The sequence below is a fragment of the Urocampus carinirostris genome, chromosome 7 (genome assembly GCF_059441175.1).
Source record: "Urocampus carinirostris isolate Australia breed hairy pipefish chromosome 7, RoL_Ucar_1.0, whole genome shotgun sequence".
Classification (NCBI taxonomy): domain Eukaryota; kingdom Metazoa; phylum Chordata; class Actinopteri; order Syngnathiformes; family Syngnathidae; genus Urocampus; species Urocampus carinirostris.
The window spans coordinates 761,316-783,307 of NC_142355.1; the positions used below are offsets into that span (position 1 = coordinate 761,316).

General features: G+C 44.0%; 1 protein-coding gene across 1 annotated transcript; it reads right to left on the reverse strand.

Moving 5' to 3' along the window:
• Positions 1 to 8,620: 8,620 nt before the first annotated feature.
• map1ab (microtubule-associated protein 1Ab) lies at positions 8,621 to 21,727 on the reverse strand. Its single transcript, XM_088339481.1, has 3 exons — positions 13,119 to 21,727; positions 12,810 to 13,042; positions 8,621 to 9,427 (listed from the first exon to the last, which is right to left on the reverse strand). The coding sequence occupies exons 1-3, from the start codon at positions 21,616 to 21,618 to the stop codon at positions 9,272 to 9,274; spliced, it is 8,889 nt and encodes a 2,962-aa protein (XP_088195607.1). The 5' UTR covers positions 21,619 to 21,727; the 3' UTR covers positions 8,621 to 9,271.
• Positions 21,728 to 21,992: the final 265 nt, after the last annotated feature.

The following is a 21,992-nucleotide window of genomic DNA, read 5'->3' on the forward strand; positions in this document are numbered from 1 at the left end:
GGACGCTTCCATTTACTCCACCTTGCTGTTCGCTCGCCTGATAAAGGCGCTCCCTGGCATGTTGTTATCTATGACAAACATTTATTTACGACATCTTACTGTTCTTTTTACTCTGAAATCATGAAGTCTTTGGACACCCTAAATTTAATTCAAAACCCCAATACGGAGCCCCCCAAAAAACCTAAAAAAAAAAGGCTTTCAAACACTAGTATCAGGCTCAATACTTGGTATCCCTTTTTCAAAAGCCTACAAAGGCTTCAAAACCCCAAGTTCAAGGCAAAACCCTAGTTTAAAGGCAAAAATATACTTTGAAACTCTATTTGGACACCCCAAAACACTCGAATAGCCAAGTTTTAAGACGAAATCTACTTGGACACCATATTTAGAACCCATAAAAAGCATTTAAACCCCTATATTTAAGCCAGAAACCCTCAAAAGTATTTACAACCCTAATTTGAACTTGAAACCCTACAAAACACTTCAAAACCCTAGTTTAAAGAGGAAACTATACTTTGAAACCCTACTTGGACACCCTAAAAACGCTCTAATAGCCTAATTTTAAGACGAAACCCTAAATTGAAACCCTACTTGGACACCATATTCAGAACCCATAAAAACCATTTAAACCCCTATATTTAAGCCAGAAACTTTCAAAAGGATTTACAACCCTAGTTTGAATTCAAAACCCAAATTTGAAACCTTACTTTGAAACCCTACAAAACACTAGTTAAAAGCAAAAATATACTTTGAAACCCCATTTGGACACCCTAAGAATGCCTTTGATAGCCCAGTTTTAAGACAAATCCCTAAATTGAAACCCTACTTGGACACCCCAAAAATGCTTTAATGGCCTAGTTTTAAGACGAAACCCTACCTGGACACCATATTCAGAACCCATAAAAACCATTTAAACCCCTATATTTAATTCAGAAACCCTCAAAAGGATTTACAACCCTAATTTGAATTCAAAACCCAAATTTGAAACCCTACTTTGAAACCCTACCTGGACACCATATTCAGAACCCATAAAAACCATTTAAACCCCTATATTTAATTCAGAAACCCTCAAAAGGATTTACAACCCTAATTTGAATTCAAAACCCAAATTTGAAACCCTACTTTGAAACCCTACCTGGACACCATATTCAGAACCCATAAAAACCATTTAAACCCCTATATTTAATTCAGAAACCCTCAAAAGGATTTACAACCCTAATTTGAATTCGAAACCCAAATTTGAAACAAACCCTACTTCGAAACCCTGCAAAACACTTTAATAGCCTAGTTTTAAGACAAATCCCTCAATCGAAACCCTACCTGGACACCATATTCAGAACCCATTAAAAAAAACATGTAAATCCCTATATTTAATCCAGAAACCCTCAAAAGGATTTCCAACCCTAATTTGAATTTGAAACCCTAGCCCTAAACCCTCACAAGGCTTTGAAACCCCGACTTGTAACCCCTGTGTAAGGTGGCGACAGGATGAGTTTCCCTTATACACAAAATCTCTCATTTTCCTTCTTTTCACACTTTGAAAACAAAAGCCAAACGCAAAGAGCACGCAGAGACTTTTATTTTGAAGAGTATTTTATTGGATGATTTCCCTTTGACATTGAATGCTGAGAGAAAAGGCAAAATCGTATTCCATATTTTGCGTCGGCACGTAAAGAAGAGCGACATTGGATATACGGCTTCCCCAGGGAGAAAAGAGAAGCGCGCGGGAATGAAGTCTACTTCCGGGTTCGAAGGTTACATTCGGGTTAGGAACGCGGAGGAACGGAGACGGGAAGTGACGTCGTTCTGTGTCAAATGGCCGTCCGTGGGGAGAAGGCCAACCTTTCATGTTTCGTCCGAAAATATTTGAAGGCTTAGAGTTTATATGACACCGTCATCAAAAAATGAGAATTTTAGGTTCTTCCAAAAGAATCCTATACGGTTTCCACATTTTACAGCCGTTTAAATGCCGTGTTAGCTCGCTAGGCTAGTTTGAAGTCATTTTTTTACAGCTCTAGTTCAGTAGCTCATTTCTGCCCAGAATATTCTGTAATACGCTCCAAAAACTGCTCATTTTACTCGTCATTTTACAAACAATCATCACACAGGAGCGGGAGAAAGTCATTCTGCATCGCTAGCGGTTCACTTTCGTGATGTATCTCAATTTTTGATTTCTAGCAGTGAAAGTTTATGAGTGAAGAATTTTTATTCAGTCGTTATGATTCAGCTTCTCCCATGATTTCAGCAGTGTTTTATCCTAAAACTAGGAAGCGGCCTGGAACGCTATATGAGGGAACTGAATTCATCCTCATGAAGATACTCTACCTACTCTATCTACTCACATGTCACTTCAGTTTCCAACAATAAAACAGAATACAGAAATCAGAAGGTAAGCTTATAGGCGGTGACTTGGTCACCAGTATTGGGGAGAAGAGGCGTGGCTTAGATAGGAACAAGGAAATATATGGGGCCAATGAGATCACAGAATTGACGGTAATAGTCTGCAGTATTTGGTCTTGTTGTTTGTCAAATCATTATTATTATTATGCCTGGAAAATGATAGGTCTTGGACAGAACCCGAAATGGAGAAGGATATCTACTGATTGGGTCAAATACAAAATGGATATGGAGTGCCTCAGCTGAAGATTGCACAAGCCAAGACATATGAAAAGGCTTCCATAGGTTGGTGTACGTGTTCTCTTCTATTTTTTTAAACATTTGACTATTTGTGTTAGGGGTTTGGCTTCTATACAAAAAGAAAAACGACAGAGAAATTACAAAAAGTACAGAAAACCACCATAAGCCAACCCCCCAAAAAATGGACTCTAAAATACCGGAAAAACTGACTAATAATGGCTAAAAAGACCAGAACCTATAAAAGCAACCCCAAAAAATTGAACAATAGACGACCAAAGAAAAAAAACATAAAACACAAAAAAGATCCAACTACTAAATGTATCAAATGACAAAGATCGTACACCTTTTTTAATGGCCATTTTACAAGCACTTTTTAAGCATTTTCAAGTGCAGAATTTTCTGCCTCAATCAAAAGGCTTTGATGACAAAAATGAAGTCGCTATCTTGCTGCTAGCACATACTTTTGTGCTATTTTGAGCCGTTTTTATCTATGATCAAGGATCTTTTTGCGTCAATGGGGTGCTTTAAACTGACATGAATTCTGCCTTAACAATGCACGCGCAGCTTCAAAATGTCCCACTTTTCTGAAAGTGCTGGGTGATAATGGAGTTCAATGCAGAAGACAAAAATAGAAATTTGGACTCTTTAACGATATCGATTGCAGAGTGCATTCAATATTTCAATCTTAGGGACTGCTTATCTTTTGCTTTTCGTTTTATGTATTTGCGTCTTTTTCAGGGGGTAGAAGTCTAAACTTGTTAAAATAGAATCATAAATAGATCATTTTCATTGCCTTTTATGATTTATTTATAGCACTGAAGAGTCCATATTTTTCATTTTCAGGGATTTTGTGTTGTTGACTTGAAATCTGTTCAGAGTGTAAAAATCTAAAATTGTTTCGGATTTTAACATTTTTATTTGTAGATCAGTGAATATTTGAATCCATAACGCATGAAATGACTACTGAATAATCTGGGTGATAATATCATTGCTAATTTATCATTAAAAACACCCAAAAAATCCGAGGAGTCGTTTGGGAGCCGAAATAACCAGCTCTTCCCAGTGAGCCGAGCCAAAAGAGCCAGTTTTCTACGTAGAGCTGTCCTCTTGGGTGCGACCAGTAGGGGGCAGTGGGGCTTCACATGACAACGCCACAACGACAAGCCACCAGAGCAGGCGTCCCCCAGTCATTTCTCGGCAACGGCAGTCATTTCGAGCGCTTCGCTTAAAATTCGAGCATTTTCGAGGATTTCAAGCACCCGTACGAAGCCCGTCTTACGAAACAAAGTAACTGAGGAGAATATACAGAATGACGTCATCACATCGTCCGTTCCTCCGTGTTTAAGGTTAAAGAAGTGTCATGCGGGATGAGATGAGCTTCTCTCGGCCAATCGGAATGGCCGTCTAGACCGATATGTACAAAGTCCGGAGAGGGTTGTCGTTTTGTGTGCGCTCGTTACATCGGAGCGTTCGGATTTTTGGTCCGAAGTCGGCACGGAGGGGAGGCGGCGACGACCCCTTCTGGACGCCGCGGGTACCGTATCGGAGATGATCCCGACATACGGAGAAAGAAGTCAAGAGTTTGAAAGATATCAACACATTATAGAACGGAAAGAAAGGATTTTGTCATCGATTCATTTTAGGATTTATTCAATTGTGTATTTTGTCTTTCCTTATCTAATGGGATTTTCTATGTATTCATTTCATCTGGATTTTGTCGTGTATTTTGTTATCTTTTATGTATTTTTTTATGTGTTTTTCGTCTTGTATTTTGTTATTTAATGGTCATTTATTCATTTTTGATGTCGTTATCTCGTCATTTATTCAATTCAGATTTAATTTTTATTTATCTTTAATTTATTAAAATATATTTATGAATTGTTTTTTTAGATTAATTGAGGGATTTTAATCTTTTTGTCATTTGGTTTATAATTTTTTCGTTTGTTTCTATCTTTAATTATGGTATTTTATTCATATGATTTAACCTATTTCAAAATAATGTAATGAATTTATTGTAATTGGATTTGATTTGTTATTTGATTTTGTTGTTTTTTTGGTTAATTTTATTCATATTAGAATAATTTCGAATTGATTTATTTTTGATTTCTGTAGTTTTTTTTTTTTTTTAAATTATTGAATTATATCAAATTATTTTTGAATCATTTTATTTGTACTCATGTTATTTTTATGTATGTTCAACTACATTAAGCAATTTATTTTAATTGTTTTACATTAAAGTTTATTTTGTGTGTCTTGTTTTTAGGGTTTATTTTAATCTGATTTGACATATTGTGAAGCACGTTGTAAAGCGCTTTGGGAGCTCTTCATTGACTTGAAAAGCGCTAGAGAAATGCAGACCGTTTACCATTTAGCATCTTGATTATCCTCAAAACGTTTTGAGGCAGACTCCCTATTGGTGTGTGAGTGTGTGTGTAAACGGGTCAGTGTGAAGCACATTGTGAAGCGCTTTGGGAGCTTTTCATTGACTTGAAAAGCGCTAGAGAAACGCAGATCATTCCATTCATTTATTTCAGTACTTTGTTGTGTATTTTGTCACTCACTTATTTTGGTATTTTGTCGTGTGATGTGTCAGTTTTTCATTTTTTGGGGATTCATTTTGTGATGCGATGTGTCACACCCAAGGGTGATTGAAACTGGCCGAGCTTTTCACCTATTGGTCGACGGACAAGCGCACCGACAGCCGATTGGTTCGTCGCTGATCAACCAATGGGTGAAAAGCATGGCCAGTGAGACCCGCCTCCCTTTTTAAATACCATTTTGTGACGACAAAATGTATAAATATATGATTTGTGTCATATATTTAGGTATCGAGTGATTTATTCATGCGTTTGTTATATTTGAAGCTATTTATTGAGATATTTATTTCAACATATGTCAGGATCGAGTTGTCGTAAAATCGGATTTTCGTTGGTCGGTCGGCGTTGACGTTTCGCAAAAATATGTTTTTAAAAAAAAAGATATCCTTAAAGAAGCTTTCTGAATCCTTTGGAAAAGCCACATTTCCCAGTTGGCTCAAACGCACCATGGTGGCTGCGTTCCAGAAAAAACGAGAGCGTTGGAATATTTTTCTAGATTTATTTCACGTCAAATCCTTCTTTTTTAGCGTTGGATGTGAAAAAAAGTCCTATTTTGTGGTTTCAAGTGAGAAAATAACTAATCCCAAACTCATTTCATATTACAAGTAGTCCGCAACTAAAAAAAGTCACAATACATTAAAGCCCCAGTGTGTTATTGTTGAGCGCTAGATGGCACTGTATCGTCTAATGTGAAGGAAAACCAGTCCCAAGACCAGAGCGTAGCAGCAAGACGCCAGACAAATAGGTTAAGGATTTTGCGATGTCAAAGAAATGGACACGGAAATACTTATCAAAATGAACATTAGTATGATACTTGATGAATTTTTGTCTATTTAGTGAAGGAAAGTTTATCGTACCACTAGGAGGCACTCAATGTTACACACTGTCCCTTTAAGAATCTTGCTGAGATATCAAATAAGAACTTGCCCAATTTTTGGGTCAAATTGTTTTCTCTTTTGAAAAAGAATATTTGTGATATGAATCTGTTTTTTTTTTTTTAACGGGTTGATGTTTTATCAGCATTTGTTTTCTGAACTTTTGTATATTTTTGAACATCATTAGCATGATTAGCAGTTTAGCATGGTCGGTAACTGCTAAATTCCACATATTTCCAATCCCCCAAACTTTGAATTGGTTAACGACCCAAACGGGCTAACAATTAGCATTTTAACATCCTTTTATAATCAACGGTTTGAGTCAGATATTCTGTTAGCATTTCATCAATAATAATTGCAAAATATTTTGAACTCAATGTTCATTTTGGCAATGACGCCATCAGGCTAACAGTTAGCCTCTTGCTGTTCTTTATAAGTGGGTCATTAGCATTTGTCCTTTGTTTCTGTCAATTATTTTAGCGACAATCGCAAAGTATTTTGAAATCGATGTTAACGAACAATTTCGAATGCGAAAATAAAAACAATTTTTTGACTCTTTTCCAAAATTCTTCAAATCTATTTCAGCAACGACGCTATCAGGCTAAGAGTTAGCTTCTTGCCAATTTTCTGGAACCCAACGTATGTCTTGGTCAAAGTAGAAAAATAAAAGAAATATGAATTAGAAGATTGGTATCGTTACCACCCAAAAATTTAGTAACCAACTGCGCGATATTCTCGGCTTCCCATCTCACGCATGCGGTATTTGAGAACCCTCCCCCAGCCCCGCCCCTAACCCCGCCCCAACCCCGCCCATTCCCCCCCTAAAACATTCCGGCACGCGTCGCTCCACCCGACATTCATTCATGCTCGTTATAAATACTGCGATTATAATCCCTATTTACATTTTACAACGTATGTTTGCGGTCTTTGAGGTCATCTCTGTGCTTCCGTACAAACAACTAAGCCCCGCCCACTTCCTCCCGGGGGAAAACAAAGTGCATTCTGGTTTGGTGCGAAAAACATTCGTCTTCTGATTTTTTTTCCGACGTCGCGTTTGGTTTTCGTCCCTTTTCGCTGGAAAACAATCTCCCGTTAGCTACGTCGTCGTTTTCGGACGACGTCACGTTCGTCCGACATTTTTGACATCGGCGGAGGTTTCGGTTTCGGGAACATCCCAGGAGAAACGAGAAAATACATTTGTCTCCGAAACCAAGATGGTTAACCGCCAGAATCGTTTTGAAATCTCGAAAAGAAAACAACGCTAAGTAAAAAAATAGGCAAACTTTTACGTTATACTATTAAAATAGCACATCAATCGAATATATATCATTTAAAACGATATGAAAGCAGCATGATGGGGGGAGAATTCCCAAAAATCAAATAACATTCAATGATTCGGAGAAAAATGAAGCTGAAACGCCCCAAACAAGACACTTGGTTAGCGCAATTATTGCAGTTACGTTCAGAAATTACCGTATTTTCCGGACTACGAGGCGCACCCGAAAACCCCATATTGACCACGAATTTGCACGGGCAAACATATCCTTAGCATCAGGCCGCAAGGGACGATTGTTCTTAATCGCGTCACATTGGATACAACGGGAATTGAACCTGGATCCCGGCTGGATCCTATCCCCTACTGCAGGGGTGGCCAACCCGGTCCTCAAGAGCCGCATGTCCTGCATGTTTTGGAGGTTTCTCAGGTGATGCAAATGTTAAGATTGTTTGCAAGCTGTGCGGGAGCTTGATAATGACCCAGGTGATTGGGATCACCTGTATTTGAACAGAGAAACTCCAAAAACATGCAGGACATGCGGCTCTTGAGGACCGGGTTGGCCACCCCTGCCCTACTGGCTTGACCCACCATTCCCCACAAGCTGCGACCCCCCAAAAAGAAGGAAAAGGAAAGAAAACCAACAAAATCCCAACAAAATGAGGTGTGGTCCCTCTCAAACGCGCCAAAAGACTGTAAAGGTAGAAGAGATCGAGCAGGGTATTATCGCCATCTGCTGTTAAGGAGGGTAATTGACCCCCCGTTTCTGTCTTTTTCTAGCGTTAAACCCTTAGGGATACAGATAACACATGAAAAGTCTCATTATTACGCTATTTCTAGTCACAGTATCAGATATTCTAGATATATAACACAACTCAGCATTGCATGCGACTGACGTTTTGAATACGTGCTTCCACGTGTTTAGTTGTTTCAGCAGGATCGACGACGCAGTTCTCTTTATTGAGTTCAGAGCGACTAAATTACTTCTCACAATGACTCTCAGTTCAAAATCTTTGCGAGTCGGTGACAGAATTTTTTGGTGGTCCCCAACCTTTTCTGTAACACCGACCGGTTTAAGGCTTGGCCCTTTAATCACATTAGGAAATCGACACTGTGGCTATAAAGAGTATCACGATGAGATAAAACCTAATGACTTTTCATGTGTAGTTTGTATCCCTAGTGGGATTTCCGTCGCATCCAATCTTATGCAATTGTGGTGTTTTTCTGACCGATCACCTTTTTATTCCGTGCGCTTTGTGGATGGAAAAATATGACAAAAGACTATTCAAAGCGTAGAGGGAGTGCACTTTGCTGTGTTTTACGGAAACGTGGCTCACGTCTAGCATCCCGGACGCTAATGTGGCGCTACCCGGCTTCAGCGCTGTTAGACAGAGACACAAAAGCCTGCAGGAAGCGGAGAGAAGACTCGCTATCTAGGTGAATACGAGGCGGTGTAACCCTGGGCACAAAGATTTCCGTCCGCTGCGGGGACGTCGAACTTTTGGCCTAGCGTGTGACGTCCATTCACTCTGCTGTTGCTAAACTACAACACAGCACCCCAAGGCCATCCTGTTCATCTGATAATAAACAACAAAAGGATACTGCTGAAAGTGTGAATTTCCCTACGGGGTTCAATAAAATATCTATCTTTTTGAGGGTGCGCCTTATAGTCCGGTGCGCCTTTAGTGCGGGAAATACGGAAGATTTGATGTGGGTCAAATGATTAGATTTCTTTTCGAGTAACGCGAAAAGGGTTTCATCATTTGGGCGGTGAAGAAAATAAGGAGGGTCATGAGGATGCTAAGAATCGGCCACTTAGGATTTCTTAAGACTAAGTGACTGTAATGAGATGGAACTCTAGACCAAGTGAGAAGGTCACGGAGGATATTTTCTCAGAACTCGATCTTGCAGGCGGGGAAGGACTCGTCCTGCATGACGACGGTGCTGCTGGAGGCCAAGACCATGATGTTGAGGTCCTGCTGGCGCTGGTGGGTCCGCTGGTACCACTCCCGGGTCACCTCCGTGTCGTGGGTCGGGATCAGGGTCACCTTGGGGTACAACAAAACGGCAAGGCGGAGAGGGTCAGGGATCGCGACTCTTCACCGACCGACTCGTATAATAAGTTACGCAGTTTCAGGAACGGTGTCATCCGACTCATCGTTTTTTTCCGCCGTTACTGTCAAAAGCGGTGCGATCCCGCCTTGACGCCGTTTTGTCTCTCCTCCGGGTTGTTTACGTCACATCTTCTCAAATCATCTCACTGTTCCATTTAGCTGCGACCGTATAGCTCCGGGGTCTCCGACCTTTTTCAAGCGTCAAGCTCATTTTCATAGCATTACAATGTCTGAAATAAGGTCTGCCCGGACGCCCGGGGGGCGTGCATCTTGGATGTCGGGCGCACAACTTACAAAATGTCTCTGCCCGGGTGCCCGACAATTTTTCGGGGAAAAAAAAAAAAAAAAAAAAACCCTGAAAGATTTTTTTTTTTCAAATCAAAGGTTTGCTTTATTCCGTTTCTGAAATCCTCGTTCGGTTAGGAAATTTCAGAATTTCGGTTCGTTTTGCAATTTGCATACTCGGCAGCCAATCCGAAGCCCGCATCGAATAATTCGCGCTTCCGGACTTTCCCGAGCCTTATAAGGTCGCGCATTTGCGTATCGTTTTCCAAAATAGACGCACAGAGAACACACGAAAAATGGATACGTGGTTAGGAATCAAGCTAAAACCCCGTCCCCGGAAGAAAAATTCAAAAGAAGCTAACAAAATATATGACGCTACAAAACGTAAAGCTACAATTAAAGCATGGCGGAAAGAGGAGTTCACGTGGCTTGGAGCAGACGAGGCAACGCAAACATGGCACGAATGAAGACGAGTCAATACAGGTACATACGGATGGCAGATGGAAAACAGCCATGTCGCATACGTTCTAAGTCAGGGGTGTCAAACTCATTTGAACTCAGGGGCCACACAATAGAACAAACATTCTATCGGGGGCCGGACGAGTAGATTCAAGAGAAAGAAAAAGAGGGATAAAGAAATAAGAGAAAGAGGGAGGGAAAAGGAGAGAGGACGGGACAAAGAAAGAGAGAGAGGGAAAAAGCGCGAGAAACTAAAGAGATAAAAAGAGAAGTTGTGAGAGAGGGGGAAAGAAAGGGAGAGTAAGAAAGAAATCCAAAGAGAGAAATAGAAAGACAGAAGGAGAGAAAAAAGAAAAGAAAGCACGAAGGGTAGGAAGACAGAAAGAGAAAAGAGAGAAAAGGAAAAAAGGAAGTTAGAGCAAAAGAAGTTACAAAGACACAGGGAGAGAAAGAGACAAAGAGTAACAAAGCTAGAGAAAAAGAGAGACACAGAGAGTGAAAGAGACAGAGAGTGGGAGAAAAGGGGTGGAAAAGAGGGAGAGAGGGAGGGGGAGAGAGAGAAACAGAAATAAATACAAGTACAGTGTCTTTGTTGGAGGCACCTGGCTTTGGCAACATCAAGAGGACCTATTTCAACCTGCAGCTTGTTTTTCTCTTGCGCTTCTCTTCATCCAATTCGTTGTTCAAAATGAACCTTGTTCTTTTCTTGATGTTTATTTGTGAAGCCCTTGATCACAAAAAGTATTGCGCAACAACAAAATAACTCGTCCGATATAACATCCGCAATAGGATTCCATTCTTGAATGAGTGAAAAAATAAAGACGTTCCTAAGAGTCGATAGTCGTGAAGAAGTAGAAAACCATGACATCTTAAAGCAGGGCTGACAAAGTCATTTGAACTCGGGGGCCACACCATGGAACAAACATTCTGTCGGGGGCCGGACGAGTAGATTCAAGAGAAAGAAAAAGAGAGAGAAAGAAAGAAGAGAAAGAGGGAGGGAAAAGGAGAGAGGGTGGGACAAAGAAAGAAAAATGGGGAGAGAGGGAAAGAGGGTGAGAAACAAAAGAGATAAAAAGTCGTGAGAGAGGGGAAAAAGAAAGGGAGAGGAAAAAAAGAAATACAAAGAGAAGTAGAAAGACACGAGGAGAGAAAAGAGAAAGCGCAAAGGGGAGGAAGAGAGAAAGAGAAAAGAGAGAAAAGGAAAAAAGGAAGTTAGAGCAAAAGAGGTTAAAAGACACAGAGAGAGGAAGAAACAAAGAGCTACAAAGGAAGAGAAAAAGAGAGACACAGAGAGTGAAAGAGACAGAGACAGAGTGGGAGGAAAGGGGTGAAAAAGAAAGAAAGAAAGAAAGAAAGAAAGAGAAAGAATGAGAGAAAGAAAAAAGGAGAGAAAGAGAGACGGAGAGAGAGAGAGAAATAAATACAAGTACAGTGTCTTTGTTCGAGGCACCTTTCTTTGGCAACATCAAGTGGACCTATTTCAACCTGCAGCTTGTTTTTCTCTTGCGCTTCTCTGAGTCTTGTCTCGCGGGTCAGATTCAATCCCTTAGCGAGCCTGATCTGGCCCGCGGGCCGCCTGTTTTACACCTGTGCCTTAAAGAGTGGGTACGAACGAGTAAAATATAATGACACATTTAAGCGTCAATGAGAGTGAATGAATGATTATCAAAGACAGGTTTAGGCATCGATGGCATTGAACGGGTCAAAAATAATGATGCCAATCGGCGTTGTGAATGAGAAGAAATGAATGTGGTGAACGAGTGAGAAATAAAGACGCCGAGAAGCGCCATCGACATTGAACGTTTAGAAAATATCGACGTCCATAAGCGAGCATCGACGGCGGTGAATGAAAACCATGACACTTACAGTGGCTTGCAAAAGTATTTGGCCCCCTTGAAGTTGGTGACCTTTTGCCACATTTCAGACTTCAAGATCTAAAACTGTCATTTCTTGTAAAGCATCAACAAGAAATGGGACAGGCTTTATTGCATATTTTCAACTTTTTTAACAAATAAAAAAACAAAAAAGTGGGTGTGCAAAATGATTCAGCCCCTTTACTTCCAGTGCAGCGAACTCTGTTTAGAAGTTCATTGAGGATCTCTGAATGATTCAATGTTGATTTAAATGACTAGCGATGATAAATGGAATGTACCTGTGTGTCATCAAGTCTCTGGATAAATGCACACCTGCACTGTGACAGTCTCAGAGGTCTGTTTAAAGCACAGAGAGCATCATGAAGAAGGAGGAACACACCAGGCAGGTCCGAGAAAAGGTGGCGCTACAAAGTATGAACTCAATGGGGCTGAATCATTTTGCACACCCACTTTTTCGTTTTTTATTTGTTAAAAAAGTTGAAAATATCCAATAAAGTGTCTTCCACTTCATCATTGTGTCCCACCTATTGTTGACTCTTCACAAGAATATACAGTTTTATATCTTTAAGTCTGAAATGTGGCAAAAGCTCAAGGGGGCCAAATACTTTCGCAAGCCACTCATTCAGACGAGTAAAAAAGAAAAAGGCTTAAACGATATACAAAAAATCGAAACCTCCTTAAAAGTCAACTTGTAATACCTGCAGATTGGAGCCCCACTGAGCTTTCCCTTCCAGCAGAGCGTCCAGGACCCCCCGGCTGGGTTCCCCGCCGCTAGGGTCGTTCCCGCTCACCACGTAGTACGCCGCTCGCACCCGCTTGAAGAATTCCTGGTCTACGTTCTTGGCACTGCAGTGGTTGGGCACGTAAGCCAGGTCCACGTAGACCGGCGGTCCGGGCGGTAAGACCGAAGTGGATTTCTGAGTGCCGCTTCCTGAAAACATACATATACAGTTGAACTTGACTTAGTCTAGGGACCAGAATGGATTTCATTCCAAGATAAAACCCACCTGAAGTGCTCTTGACTCCGTTGACCAGACCTTTAAGGATGTCACTTCGTGAACCTTGATTCTCAGACATCTTTAGAAGCTTGGAGCTCCTCTCCGGATCCTTCTTCCTTAGAGACGCCGATAGGGGTGAGGGCGAGTCCTTGAGGGCGGTCTTCACCGGCGCGCCGGATCTCTTCTTGACGTCGCCCTTCCGAGCGGGAGAAGCAGATTTGGGTTTGGCTTTCCTGAGGCCCTTGGTGGTCTTGACGTCCTTCTTGAGAAGTTTCTCAGTGTTGTCCGGCTCCACCATGCAGGTATCCGGACGGGGAGGTTGCGGGGGAGGGTCTTTCGCCGAGGCAGGGAGGGGGTCTTGCATCCGCTGAGATGACGAAGAACGCCGGCCGGCAGCGGCAGCGCCCGAAGCGGACGATTTGTCCACCGGCAAATGGTCCGCGTCTTCATCCGATTCCAGGTTACATTCAGCAGCGCTAGACGGACAATCTTCAATTCCTTGAGGCACATCAGAGTTGGACTCGCTCGCAGATGTGAGAGGGGTTTCCTCTCCTGCTAAAGTTGCAGTCATCTGATGAGCGGCATCTCCATGGTGACGCCTTTGCTTTTGGGTGGATTTCTCCTCAACTCCCTCCTGGGAGCACTCACTTTGGTCGTCCTCGTCATCAGAGAAGCGATGGGGGCTCGGGTTGAGGAAGGAAGGAGAGAGTTCTCCTTTGCGCTGCTGGTATTCATAGGAGGAGACTCTGGTGTCCAAGTCCGACGGACGGTCAGTTTTCGCCTCGCTTGTTTCTCCTGCGAGTGAAGAGGCTTTTGAGGAGGCACCGTGGACAGTGGCCATCCATTGGAAGGTTTCCTCTTTGAGGTCATCTGGTGAAGGGGCACTTGGGAAATCATCGGGCTTCTGCAGAAGCTCCCAATCCGAGATACTACTCCGTCGCCTGGCCTCGTATCTCTCTGGCGGCTCATCAAAAAAATTGTCGACTGCCTCTGGTAAGCCGGTGTCACTTTCTGTCGTTTCTCCATTCCCGTCTTTGGGAAGCTCCCGAGGTTTCACATCTATTTTAGCAGCATCTGTGACCTGCCCCACTTCGGGTTGGAGCTTCGCCATGTCCTTTTCCCCGTGGGGCATCTTCACACCCGGTTGCGTCCCCGCCTCTGCTCTGAGCGGGTCAGCGACGGCACAGGAGGTGTTGGTAGCACCGCTTGAAGTCGTAGAAGTTACTGAAGTTGTGTGCGTCAACGCTTCTGGTAATGACTCAAGAGTCGTGGCCGTCTTGATGTTTGTTGTCATCAAAGTATTTTGCGTCAAACAAGGAGTCGTTAGAAGTGAGAAATTGTCTTTCTCTTCTGACATTTTTTGTCTTTCAATGCCACTTTTAAGGGTTTCTGCGGTTCCTTGCGGGATCTTGTCAGTGAGTTCAGCTCTGTGTGGAGAGACCTTACAACTAGCTTCTGGCATTAGCTTTGTGGGCTCATCAGAAGAGGACAATGGTCTTTCCTCAGCCCGGGAATCCGGTTCTGTCGGTTTTGTCATCACCTCCATGTACTCGTCTCTGCGAAGGCCACCGGAGGCTGAGCTGACTGACCCGCTACTAAAAAACGGCACTTGTTGAGTTAGATCGCTGACGAACGTTTGAGCACGATCTTCTAAATGCTGGGCAATGCTCGAGAAGGGAGAGGTAAAACTGGCTGAAGAGGTGGAGGATGTACAAGGTAACGAGGCACCTCGGTTCTCTTCTGAGCTCTGCCTTTGAATCGCACTTTCATTTTGGGGGTCTCCTTGGTGATACTGATCTTGACATAAAGATACTGGTTGGCATACGTCTGATTTGCTCTCGTAGAGGTGAGCTTTAGGGATATCAGAGAACACTTCAGATTCATTCATTCCAATATCAGCGTAGCTTCCAATTTGAAAAGCCGATAGAACAAATCCAGGCATGGATGATACTTTCGAAGACGTGGTTGGTGCCTGGCAATGGTTTTCTGATTGCGGCGATTCTTTGTCTTTATCCTTTGACTGTTGTTCCACAAAGGAAGGTGAAGCCTCACAGATTGAGGATCTCTTTGAGGTTGTTGGCTCAGGTAAGCTCTGAGTTGTGTTGTCTTTTTTGTCCAAAGATTTTGGCGCATCTGTTGCAGACAGTTGATCGACAGGACTGGTTCCGGGCGGTGTCGTTGTTTTGCCTTTACTCTCAGTCCCTAGCGGTTTGGTGACTTTCTCTTGAACAATGTGGGCCACGGCAGATTTGGGCTCTTCAGTCGTATCATCTTTGGATCGAACTGAGGTATTGTCCGGTGTCACTTTAGAGTCTTTAAGGTAGCTCAATTCAGGTGCCTTTGAATCCTCAGAGGGTGTTGGAGTCTTATCAGGACTGCGTCCACATGTTTCTTTTTCTGACTGTTCCCTGGCTCCTTTTTCCATGTCCACATCACTCGCATCCTCCTCTTCCTCATCATCGTCGTCGTCATCCTCATCATCATCGACGTTAAAATCTTCAGCTGCTACAAGAAGGCGGATATCTACCTGGTGTTCTTTGTCTGAGATGGACTGGGTCTTGTGTGAGGCAAGAATGTTGTCATCTATATGATCTTCTGCACCTGATCTCACTGCACTTGAACCTTGGGCTAGAATCTCTCTTTCTGCCGGGGAACGCAGACCAGATGGTGAGCGCTTATCTTCTGAGAACTCTGTCCTGACACCCAGTTGTTTTTCTGCCCCCTGTTTTGCAGTGTCTTCTTGAGAACCAAGATCAGATTGGTTACAGATTTCTTGCCTTGATGCTTCCCCTGCGAACTCGAGAGTCGATACCTGATCCTTTTCTCCTATCCGAAACATCCCCGAAGATTCTCCGTCCGTATATTGTTTCTCTTTCTCTGATTTTTCTGGTTTGTCCTCTTTGGGACAGTAGGAATCCGGAGAAATGTTATTCTCTCGAGTATTCAAGCTTGAAAAGCTGTTGTCCGCAGGAGTCGTTCCTGTTCTTTCTTCTCTTTCCAGTTCCTCTACTTGGCCTTTCTCTCGGTTTTCTTGTTCCGGTGAGGCAACTCGGTGGCTATATTCAAGTGAGCTTAGGGACACTTCTTTAACTGGATGCTCATGCAGTGACATGGCTAAGCCTGTTGGGCTGGTTCTCCTGTTATCATCAAGGCTTATGTTAGATGTATCACCTTCTGTGTCCTCCTGAGTAATAGAATCCTTAGGGATGGGCTTCTCATATGGATCATACTTGGAACCAATTTGGCTTTCATCTTCGGCAATCTGTCCCTTATCACTGCTATCCTTTGATTGGTCGGTTGTCCTGTGGTCATCAGAGTCTTTATCCAAAAGGAAGTATGAACAAGGCTGCGCAAATCCCGGAGAAGCATCCTCGCGTTCTCCTTCGCTCTCCCTTTCTGCCTCTTTTTCAGTCTTATCGACAGTGCCAGGACTGACATTAGTTTGGACTTTAGACTCGATTTCATAACTGGAGCCGGACTCGTCTTCTGTCTTGGATGGATCAAAAGATGGCTCTCGTTTTGGAAAAGAAGTTGTTTCAGTAAGCTGGGATGGCCCCGGCTGGGTGATCGGTGAAGGGGCGGTTCCAGGTTTTGCAGCGTCGTCGAGAAGACAGCCTTCCTCTGGTGAAGTGTCTTTGCTGTCTTCATCTACTGACGGTTCCTGCATAGTAAGAGTTGGGATTACAATGACAGTCTGTTTGGGGGTGACCCCTTGTGGATATGTTTGGTCTTCAAAGATGGAGGGAGGCTCAGATTTCCTGACTTCGACCGATAAGGGTCTGGAGCCCATGCATATATATTCTTCCTCCTCATCGTCTTGGTTTTCTTCATCGGATGACTGAAGCAGGAAGGCAGGTTTCTGGTCCGACTCGGAAGCCGGCTCTCCTCCTCTGAGCGTCCCGTGTGATGATTGTTTTAAGGTTTTGTCAAGATCCTTCTCTTGCAACTCCTCCCGCTCCCATTTTTCTGGTTTTGTGTGTTCTGCATCAGCTTTCTCTTTTCCGTCTTCTACCTCTTTATCCAAAGTGTTTTTTGTCTCTTCTAATGTCGTTATCTGATCTTTTATTTCAAAGGTGGCTTCTTTCTCATATTCCTTCTCAAATTTCTCTTCCTTGCTCAATTCGGCAACATGAGCATCATCCTTTTCGTTCTCCATCTTCTCCAAGGAACCAATAGTGAGTGGAGCAACTCCATCGTACTCTTTTGTGCCCTCTTTCGGAGGAGCAACTACTGTGGCAACGGTTTCATCGGCAGGTTCAGCAGTCTTCTCTTCCATTTCCTCGACCAGACCCGTTAGAACCTCCGTCTTCTGAACTTGTGATTCAGTTATTGGCTCCGGTTTATTTGGAACCATTTTGGACTCTCCCTTGTTGTCTTGAACGGCTTCATCTTCACTATATGCATCTTTGGAAGATTCTTCAGTAAAACATTTAGATGTCATTTGGTTCTCCTTTTGATCCTTGGAGTCGTCAGCCAGGGATTGTTCCCCATATTTTGTTATTTCTTTATCATCATCTAAAGTTGCTTGTTCTTTCAGTTCTTGGTCGATAAAAGGGCTCTTGTCATCAATGGCCAAGGCAACGTTAGCGTCTGGCTGTTCCTCTTTCTGTGGTAGATCAGAGTGTGTTTCTTTAACGTCCACCTTGTTGAGTGTTTCTTCAGATTTCATCTTTGTATCCAAGTCTGCCTTTGGTTTGATTTCAATGGAATCTTCATCGTCTCCTTTTCTTCTACATATTTCGTCCGTCATAGATTTGATCCCCGCACTTTCGTCAACAGTTGTGGTTGCTTCCTCCTCTGATGGTTCGTCAGTTACAGTTTGCACTTTGTTTTCGGGCTTTTCGTGTATTTGATGTTTGTCTGTGGTCCCCACGTCCTCTTCGAAAGATTCCTTTGAAAGTGGTTGTTTGGGAGATCTTTCCACGTACTGTTTGGTTTCTTCACGTTCAGCCACATCAGCATCTTTCATCTTGGTTTCTTCTATGGTTTTGAGCTCACGGTCTTCCTGCTTGTCCCCAAAAGCGACATCTTTGTGAATTGTAGCTAAAGGACCGGCTTCTTTTTCAAAGTCTTTGGAATCTTCTTTCATGGCAAATGGTTCTGAAGGTTTTATATGAGAATCTTTTGCTACCTTTTCATCCTGAAAATCTTTGTGGAGAGCATCTTTAGATTTCTGCTCATTCTCCATATGTCCTTGTACAAACGTGACTTTCTCTGGAGATTTGTTTTGGTCTTCAATGCCTTGTGTATGTCCTAACTCAGGTGGTCCAAATTTGGTCAAAGGTTCCTCTTTAATCGTCGTCTGCTTTTCTCTCTCTTGTTGTGGATCTTTCACAGGCGCAGCATCCTTCGAGTCCTCGCCAAGTGGCTTGTCCTCTGTCTTCTTGTCTTTTTCAATTTTGCCTTCAGTGGAAGCGACTTGCTCAGAAAACGCTGTCGAGGGCGAATGTCGAAGGGGGGAATGAGATGCGCTCGGTGGTCCGGATTGCGTGGGGGAGGCCATTTTTACGGTGATGTCATCTGGACTGAAACAGCGTTCTTCGCTCTCTGAAGTAACGGACCCTGAGCCGAAAGGCCTCGTAGGCACCACCGATGAGACGACCTTGGCTGACGCCGCTTCAATGTTCTCCTCTTCGACCGGAAAGTGGACGAGTTTGTCCTCCGTAGTAGACCCAGAAACGGACTGCCTGTCGATATTCTTTGTTATTTGTGATAAAACGTAGCCTTCTTGGAGTTTTTCGAGCGAGATCTCAACATTGGGAGTCTGATCTTCCTCTTCTTCTTCATCGTCGTCGTGGGACTCGGGAACTTTAGCAGCCGTCTTTGCATCTTCAAGGGAATCGGCGGAAGGAGACTTGTCTTCAAGAGACAACGGTGAAAGTGTTCCCGACGAGAGAAGTTGCTCACTCGTCAATTTGGCTTTAGCCGGCTCTTCGAGTGCGACGGTGGAGGCGACCGATTGGTCTTCGGCAAGAGACGTGGGGAGTGAGGACATTTTGTCGTACTCTGTGATGGACGTTGCGGAGGAGACATGTTCTTCCTCCGCAAGAGGAGCAGTGAAGATGTTGGTAAACAAAGAGATTTGTTCCTGCGTGCCAGGCATGAAGACCTTGCCGGGGACGGCCGAAGCCTGCATCTCCCTCATGCCGTGAATGTTCCCGAAGGATCCGGTCTGATCGGGAACCGAAACATCTCGTGAAGCCACGTCATATTGAAGGTGCGGTATCCTCTCTTCGGCCTCCTCGTGAATCTCCTCGTCGGAAATAGTTTGTTCCGTTTCAGAGTAGCCTCTCATGTTCTCGTCTTGTATGTAGGAGATGGGTTCTCCTGCAGCTCTTTCTGGAGTGGTTGCACTTAATGGCAATGTTGTTCCTCCCACATGTTCCTCTTTATCGCCGTCTTCTTCGTCATATTCAGCCCGAGTCAAGGTGTCAGTTTTGCTCTCGCTAGCGACGGGCTCTTCATCGGTAATCTCTTCATCTGCGATGGCGTCTAAATCTTCCACCTCCTCCAGTTCCGCTTTTTCTATTGGTTCTTCTTCATCTTCATCCTCCTCTCTTGTCTCAGCCTTTGCTGAGGTTAGAGTTTCTGTTTTCTCCATTTCCTTCGTTTCATATTTTCCGTCATCGTGCTCTTTCAACTGGAAGTCGTCCTCCTCGTCGCCGATGCCCATATCCTCTTCCTCCTCTTCCTCATCTTCTGTTCTGGCCTCAGCCGTGGGAGCGTCTTCTTCATCCTCCTCATCCTGAGATGCGGCTCCCTCGTCTTCGTACATCTGGCTCTCTTCCAATTCTTTTTGGGTGTCGTCTTTTTCTTCAACAGCCGTGTTCTCTGGTAGAAGTTCCTCTTTCGCAACTTCTGGTGCCTCTCGCTTCTCTTGGCTAAAACTTTGAGCCGTCACCGCCGAATCGCCCTCCACTCGACATGTCGCGTCGTCTACAGCGACTTTTTGGAAGACTTCGATATCCTCGGTAAGGTTTTTGGAGAGAGAGACTCCGTTCTCCGCTGGCGCAGGCTGAATGCTTTCTTGACTTTTGTCCTTCTCGGTCTTTGGTTGCTCAGGCTTCGATTCGGCCTTTGCTGGTTTTGTTTTCCCAGTCTTGGCTTTACCGGACACTTTGGCTTTGTGCAAGGTCTTTCGGACCTCCGGCGTGAGAGGTTTGAGGTCAGGCTTTGCTATTTTTCTCAGCTCGGGTTTGGACGCGTCCTTCTTCTTGTCGTCTTTGGATTTAAAAGCTCTCTTGTCGTCTTTTCTTGCGGGCTCGTCTCTTTTGATCTTCCTAATTTCTTTCTTCTCTTTGTCCTTTTTCTCATCCATCTTTGACACCCTTTCCTTGGAGTGTTTTCTCAAGGATTTTTCCTTCAAAAGTTTCTTTTTTTCCGGCACATCCAATTTAGACTTGAGGACTTTCGCCGGCTTTTTCGGTTCTTTTTTCACAGAAAGGTTTTCTTCTACGGTCTCGGTCTTTGTCTCGTTGTCGGCATCTTCTTGCTCATTTTTGTCCTTGGCGATCTTCGCAACCGTCTTGGGGGAAGCTTTGAGGCTCTCTTTGCTCTCGGTTCTTTGTTTTAACTTAGTCTGTTTTATGGCAGAAGGAGGCACTCCGGAAGCGATGTCTTTTTGCGTGGCTACGGGGTAACGCAAGTAGTCCAGGTGCTTTAACTTTTCCAGCCCTTCCAAAATCTTGTTTTGAGGCGCGTTACCAGGGAAGAGGACACGGACAATCTTTTCTGTCGGGTTTGCGGGAAGCCAAACGATTAAGGCGGTCACGGATGTCAGGTAGGGCACTGATATTTCTCCCTCTTTCCCGTTGGGCAAAACGATACCGGTTTTGGCTTTGCTGTTGCCGGCCCATTTTTGCATGAGGAACTGCATTTCTTTGCTCTCCTTGACAGGGTTGAGGACGTACATGTCCAAGCGACCTACTCCCATTTTGTGGAAAAGTGTGATGGGCTCTATGGTGTTGCTAACCACTCGATAAAGCGGTTCCGGCGTAATTCCCAGTTTGTTGAGGTACTGCAAAGTCAGCGAGGCTTCTTCTATGCTGCGTTTGACTTTCAGAGTCGATTCCGGCACGCGCAACTTTTCCGGCACGTTGAAGAACACCACGCCGAGTTCCGGAGAGATCAGGTTCTTCAGCCAATCGCTACCGTGGGTACATCCTTGCGATCCGTCCTCCTCCTGTTCCGCTATCTTCCTCTGCAGGATTCCGTTGATCCCCGGGAGATTGTCGGCACCGATGTGCGTGAGCAGGATGGAGTCGATGCGGTCCAGGTGGCGGACCAGCTTCCAGAAGCAGGACTTGCGTTCCGATCCGCCGTCGACCAAGACGTTGAAGCCGTTGACGGCGAAGAGGGCGGAGTCCCCGCGGCCGCCGGGAAAGATGTAGCAACACGGTTTGGACAGTTTGAGGAAACCTCCGGAAGTGGGCGGTTCCAGGAGGTCGAACGGGGAAGGGACGTCGACCGTCGCGCAGACGTACTCCGTAAACTCTGTCAGCCCCTCCATCTTTGAGAGAACCGGCTCGGGGTTTAGTTTATAATGCAGGAACTCCTGAAGCGTCTGCAGCTGGCCCAAGGAGTTCCAGCCCACCTCCCCGCGGCAGGACACGGTAAGTGTAGCCTGCTGCTTGGGGATGGATGGGCCCAGTAATGCGACCACCTGCAAGAGGAACATGGACAGAACAGGTAAGTGATGAAAATTTGTTTCGGGTATTGAAGTCTGGCTTGAAGGGACTATCCGATTGTAGGACACGGTCACAACGATTGCCTGAAAAGGCTGTGAAACAAATTACAGTAGACCCCAGGAAACTATTGTGGAAACAGCCCGAGAAATTTGCCCCACAATACTTGAAAACAAGGTAGAATGGAGTCTTGGCGTGG